Here is a 6,923-nt window from a genome sequence, read left to right as displayed (position 1 = left end):
ATGTACAAAACCTGCTCTACCTGAGGTTAGTTGACACCAGCCAAGCAGATCTGTCCCCAGCAGAGGGGCAGCATCTTACACATGCACTTGTGGAGGGGCATGTCACTCTGTGCTTGTGTAGGATTTGTGGCTTTTGGTCTCCTGATACTCATTTTAGATTTCCTACTGTGTTTTCAGGGGGAAGGCACAGGGAACACATGTGCTGCCGTCTTGTCTGTGCCTGGGTCCAACGTACAGCTGCCTGTTGCTTTGGGTACTGGACTCACTGGACTGGGACGTTCCTTCCCATCCTCTGTCCCATATAATCACCTCTTTGTAGTTACCTCTGTATTTCTACAAACCCTCGAAAGCACAGTTTCACATCAAACTTGGACCCCTTCCCTTGGCCAAGGGGAAATCCCTGCCAAAGGAAAGCTTAAGTATTTCTCTCTCTGAGGAAAAAAAAAAATATCTTTGGAAAGATACTGTAAGTACAGTAAGCCAGTTTGTTATTCATAGTTTATCTGTTACCTCCCTATTCTGTGCTAGTTAGTAACTGTCATGCTGTGAAATAAGCTGAAACTTGCCTGCCAGACCTTTAAAACTGAGCTTAAATTTGAACGGTGCTCCTGGAAGAGCACAGAGCTGCCACACACACTGCTGGTTTATAAACAGCACAGAATTTGCATGAGCTGGGCTGCTGGTGGAGGAAAAGGCTGCTGACGCCTGGAGAGATTGATTCGCTGTTCTCACAGATGTGCTTATCCTGGAGCAGCGCCCGGGGGAGCGTGACTGGGTGGAAAAGCAGCACGTCAGAGCAGAAATAATGTCATGCTGCCCAACGGCTCGGAGCTCACTCGGGGGTATAAAGCTGTCTGAAGGAGCAAAAGTAGCGGTGAGCCGAGCGGGAGAGGAGCATGCTGCGGGAGGCAAGAGCATCCACCAGCTCCGTGCTTACAGCGCCTGAGCGTGCCTGGGCTGAGCAAGGGGAGCACGGCTCTCCCGGCACCCACCCGGCGGCAGCTCGGCTCTCTCGCAAATGAGCTGTTTCCAAATTGGAGGAGCAGAGCGGCATTTCAGAGATGTTGTCCTGTTTGGTCTGGCTCTCGCTCCCCGACTTGGTTAACACCTTTGTGACCCCAGGAAAGTTACGCCTCAACAGGAGCCTAGAGAAGACTTTTGTCATCCTGAACACCTCGGGTTTCTTTTCCTGGGATAACGACAGCCTGGCTGACTGGCAGAGCTTTGTGGGCAGGAGCCGGTACGGAGCAGAGTCACAGAGCATCACGGTGAAAGCCCTGCTCATCACAGCGTACTCCTTCATCATTGTCTTCTCTCTCTTCGGCAACATCCTGGTCTGTCACGTTGTCATCAAGACCAAGCGCATGCACTCCGCCACCAGCTTGTTCATTGTGAACCTGGCTGTAGCCGATATCATGATCACACTCCTCAACACGCCTTTTACACTGGTAAGACTGGGGCAGAGGTGCCGTGAAGGCATCGACAGTTACTTCGGTGGCCTTCGGTGCACGGATGCTCTGCAGATACATGTTCAGTCCAAATTACAGTGATTGGAGTTGTCTTTGGAAAACTCCACACGTCTTTTTCTTCTCTAATTCCTGTTATCTAGTTGAAGATCTGAAATTACCCATTTGTTAGAAGTGGCCCTGACAGTAATTGAACAGTAATAACCTCACAGTGATTACTTAGTACTTTGTAGTTTCTGATCTTTTTTTTCCTTCCCTTCTCTGAAGTATTTCCAAGGGAATACTATAAACCTCTTGAAAAAAAGATTAATGCTCACCGTCTTTTTACAATCTGTGTTGAAAAGCTGTAGTTTGCTTTGAAGTCAGATAAGGCACATAGGTCAGCCCTAGCCTGTAAGGAGGGCTTAAAAGGAAAAAATGAATGTATTGACTCAATAGTTAGACTGCAGAAGGACACACTGTGACTAAAACAGAACAAACATGTTTAGTACTGCGCTGCTGTATTGTCCTGGAGGATACTGCTGGGCTGCTGAGCAGCACTAACCTACCTCTTCAGGGTTCAGAAGCCAGAAAATTATACAATTATACAAAGAACCTGCTATTTTAAAAATATCTTTTACATAACACAAGGAATTATGTGCCAGAGGTGTGTCAGATATCTATAAGCATGTGGAGGAGTGTGGGGGTGCACAAAATTAATGGTATTCTGATTTCAGGCTCGTTTTGTGAACAGTACCTGGATATTTGGGAAGGGGATGTGCCATGTCAGCAGGTTTGCACAGTACTGCTCCCTCCACGTCTCAGCCTTGACCCTCACAGCCATTGCCCTGGACAGGCACCAGGTGAGAGCTCTCTGAAGCGGACAGATGGAAAGCTTGGGAGGGCATAATTAAAATGAGAAAGGATGATCCCGTGTCCTTTCCTTCTCGGCTCTCAGATTAATGTAAGATGCATGAGGAGCTGGCAGGGTAGGGGAGCAGCTCTTGCTGTCAGATGGAAAGAATATTTTCAAACCCACAGCGAGGTGGGAGATGTCCATTGCCTTGCTATCGCTTCCAGCTGGGGAACAGGAGCTTTTCTGTGGTAGATAATCCTGTAGCTCTCAAACAAGGAGAAAGTCCAAGATCCTGATAGGAATTCATGTGGACAGCTCTCCTCTGGGGTGGTTTGTCCACCACCATGGACGCAGGGACATCCCAGTTAGCTTCTGTGGCTCTGTCTCCCTTTGCTCTGGGATGCCTCACCCCTTGTTACCCTGAATACCAGAGAGCTGCCTGTAGCACGCTGGTGTTTGTCACGAGCAGAGCTGTGGGTTGCTGTTGATAACAGGCTCAAAACTGGTGACAGTCAAGCATTGTCAGTTTGGAGTCACCCAACAACCACAGTTGACATATTCTGCTACAAAGCTTTTCATTTCCAGAAAATGACCTGGCTGTCCAGAAGCATCCCCAGGGAGCTCTGGTTAAATCACAAACTCATGGTTCTTTGGCTCACCAATACTGAAGAGATTGAGACAATTTTCTCCTCTCTCTCTCTTTTTTTTTTTTTTTTTGCTATTAAATAAATTGAACCTGGAAATTAACATGTGTGCAAGGCCCCCTGGCACCCAGTTTTTCCCACCCAGACACAAATACTTAAATGTGAGGGTAGGACTGGGATCTGACTTTACCCATTTCCATGGAGGAAAAATTCAGGCCTTTCATGTACAGCTTACAGTCAATGGGAGCTGGGTGAAGAATGTTGCATTGGGTTTGCATGGCAAGGTTTTGGTAGCAGGGGGCTACATCAGTGGCTTCTGTGAGAAGCTGCCAGAAGCTTCCCTTATGTCCAATACAGCCAGTGCCAGCTGGCTCCAAGATGGACTCACCGCTGGCCAAGGCTGAGCCCATCAGCGACAGTGGCAGCGCCTCTGGGATAACGTGTTTAAGAAAGGCAAAAAAACCCTGCGCAATGGCAACTGCAGCTGGAGAGAGGAGTGAGAATATGTGAGAGAAACAACTCTGGAGACACCAAGGTCAGTGAAGAAGGAGGGGGAGGAGGTGCTCCAGGCTGTGGAGCAGAGAGTTCCCTGCAGCCTGTGGTGAAGACCATGGTGAGGCAGGCTGTCCCCCTGCCGCCCATGGAGGTCCATGAAGGTCCATGGTGTAACAGATATCTGTCTGCACCCCATGGAGGACCCCACATCAGAGCAGATGGATGCCCGAAGGAGGCTGTGACCCCATGGGAAGTCTGTGCTGGAGGAGGCTCCTGGCAGGACCTGTGGACCCGTGGAGACAGAGGAGCCCACGCTGGAGCAGCTTTGCTGGCAGGACTTGTGACCCTGTGGGGGACCCACGCTGGAGCAGTCGGTTCCTGAAGGACTGCACCTGTGGAAGGGACCCATGCTGGAGCAGTTCATGAAGAACCGCAGCCCGTGGGAAGGACTCACATTGGAGAAGTTCATGGAGAACTGTCTCCTGTGGGAGGGACCCCACACTGGAGCAGGGGAAGAGTGTGAGAAGTCCTGCCCCTGAGGAGGAAGCAGCGGCAGAGACAATGTGTGATGAACTGATCTCAATCCCCATACCCCAACCCTCATTCCCCATCCCCCTGTGCTGCTCATTGGGAGGAGGCACAGAAATCGGGAGTGAAGTTGAGCCCGGGAAGAAGCGAGGTGTTGGGGCAAGGTGATTTTAAGATTTTGTTTAATTTCTCATTATCCTTCTCTGATTTGATTGGTAATAAATTAAACTAATTTCCCCAAGTTGAGGCTGTTTTGCCCATGACGGTAAACACTGAGTGGTCTTTCTGTCCTTATCTCAACCCACAAGTCTTTCGTTGTATTTTGTCTCCCCATCCAGCTGAGGAGGAGAGTGATAGAGTGGCTTTAGTGGGCACGTGTTGTCCAGCCATGGTCAACCCACCACGAGACTGTACTGCTTGCATGCTGAATTTCCACGTTAAGTAACAGACTTATCTGGAAGATCACATGAAAAAATGATATAATTATTTCCTGCAATGTCATGAGCCTGAATATTGGTTTATTTTGCACAGGTGATAATGCACCCTCTGAAACCTCGCATATCTACTGCAAAAGGTGTTATCTACATCTCTGTAATCTGGATCATGGCAACATGTTTTTCTCTACCGCATGCTATCTACCAAAAACTCTTTACCTTTGAATACAGGTAAGGATGTGCTTTGCTTTCCTCCATAGTCTCCCTGGAGGCCAAACTCTCGGTGGTCATAATTTGGCATCTTCTACTGAAAACCCTGAGTTTATGTTGAGGTCAGCCAAATATGGATCTAGATTATAATTTTCATCAGAGCCCTTTTGCAATGGCTGATATCCTTTCCTTGCTTCTGTTTTTAATTATTTTATCTTTATTCTGTCACACTAATCACACAAAACAGGCTATGGAGTTAGAGGATCTGGCCTGGACCCTCTATCTCTATATGCTGGTATTTTACATGATGTAGCAATCTGACCTGTTTGGGCAGACCAGAAATGAGGACAAACCTAAAACCTAACAGGTTTTAATCTACTCTTTAGTCCTGGGAAAGTGAAAAAATTTTCTTAAGCTGTTTGTTCCATAAAATGCTGCCATGAGCCTTGATATTTGGAAAGTGCTTTAATGAGGGAAAGGTCCTTAATATGTGCAGAGACTGTTTCTGTTTGCCAGAGAATAAAAACCTACTTCTGTGCAGCTGGAGATTTTGTAATTGATGAAATTCATAAAATTATCATAAGGTCATGAATGCCCACAAGAAATTATCACCACGTTGCTCACAGGCTGCTCCATGGCTCAATTCCTTGGACAGCAGATCTCCACTTAACGTATGCACGTGACACATATGCATAAAGAAGGGTCTGCCTCCAGGCTGTATGGCAGGAGCCCTCTCCACCTAACTCCTTTCTGAGGTACTTCTCCCATGGTGCCTGGCTATATGCACTCTCACCCCCTGTCCGGTATCTCCACTTGCAGTGAGGAAGTTACCCGGTGCCTGTGTCTGCCAGATTTCCCCGAGCCTGCTGACCTCTTTTGGAAGTACCTTGACTTAACAACCTTCATTTTGCTCTATGTCCTGCCCCTTCTGATCATCTCTGCTGCCTACATGACAGTGGCCAAGAAACTCTGGCTGCGCAATATCATCGGGGACGTCACCACTGAGCAGTACTTTGCCCTTCGCAAAAAGAGTAAGAAGACCATAAAGATGCTGATGCTTGTTGTCATCCTCTTTGCAGTCTGCTGGTTCCCCTTGAATTGCTATGTCGTCCTCCTCTCCAGCCAGACCATCCACACCAACAATGCCCTGTACTTCGCCTTTCACTGGTTCGCGATGAGCAGCACCTGCTACAACCCCTTCATCTACTGCTGGCTCAACGACAGCTTCCGATCGGAACTGAAAGCTTTGCTCAACATGTGCAGAAAACCTCCCAGGCCTGAAGAACAGAGGCTTCCCTCCACGGTCCCATCCTGCCGACTGGCTTGGCCAGAAAACGGCAACTGCAAGAGGTTGCAGGCCTCCCAGGTCCTTCCATCAGCCTCCAACATCCAGTCAGGAAAGGCAGACATCTCTGCAGTTGAGCCAATAGTAGCTGTGAGCTAAACGGTGGCCCTGGGAAATCTGTAAAGACCACACATAGATTTGGCTAGAGCTAAAACGGTGGGAAGCTGTAGAGCCCTGGCCTACTTAGGGACTGTGCAACCATCCGTAACAAAACCAAAACCAAGAAGGAGGTTCTGCACGAGGGGGAATGAAAGAGCTGCATGTTTGATGCAGGCTGATGATGGGGAGCCCCTAAAAGGGAGAAAGCAAACTCTTCCCAGGAAGGACCTCTCTTTGTCTTTGTCAAGTTGACTTTGGATTGGCTTGCAGGACAGGATTCTCTGCATGCATGTCTCTGTTAACTGTGTGACTAAGCGTTTTTACCACTGGGGCTGTGTGTGTGTTTTCCTGGTAATTAAACACTAAAGCAACAGTCTGATCGCATCAGGCCTCCCTCCTGCTTTTCTACGTCCCTTTGTAGTAACATGGGAATGGTCAAGATGTAGACCTTTAGGTTGCTGGATCCAGTGCAACTGGGTAGTAAAGTATCCCTTCTGAATGGGGTCTGAAAAGTCAAGATCTTTTCAGAATGAATGGACAGATATATTTCACAAATCCATTTTTTGGTGGAAATACCTTCAGAGAAGTGGAGACTAAGATGGACATTGGTAAATAGAGGAGTCTGTTACATCATAGACACTTTTTCTAAGGTAGAGTTGAAGAAAAATGGAGGCCTATTCTTTGTATAAGTAGATGGCGAACACCAACCTGTTAGCTCAGCATCTGCCACCAGTGCTAAATCACAAGGAAATTTTATTTCCTAAGATGAAGTAATGAATATTCAGGAAGCTTTTCTTCAAATACAGAACTAAACCCCAAAAATCTACTTTGGAGAATATTGTACTTACCACGCACAGTTGGAGAATG

General features: G+C 47.7%; 1 protein-coding gene across 1 annotated transcript; it reads left to right on the top strand.

Annotated features, from left to right (window-relative positions):
• The first annotated feature begins 1,061 nt into the window (after positions 1–1,061).
• GPR83 (G protein-coupled receptor 83) lies at positions 1,062–6,056 on the top strand. Its single transcript, XM_009956005.2, has 4 exons — positions 1,062–1,448; positions 2,183–2,308; positions 4,500–4,633; positions 5,432–6,056. The coding sequence occupies exons 1-4, from the start codon at positions 1,062–1,064 to the stop codon at positions 6,054–6,056; spliced, it is 1,272 nt and encodes a 423-aa protein (XP_009954307.2).
• Positions 6,057–6,923: the final 867 nt, after the last annotated feature.

This window comes from Leptosomus discolor, chromosome 1, assembly GCF_034619465.1.
Source record: "Leptosomus discolor isolate bLepDis1 chromosome 1, bLepDis1.hap2, whole genome shotgun sequence".
NCBI lineage: Eukaryota > Metazoa > Chordata > Aves > Leptosomiformes > Leptosomidae > Leptosomus > Leptosomus discolor.
This window is presented reverse-complemented; position numbering and strand designations above follow the sequence as displayed.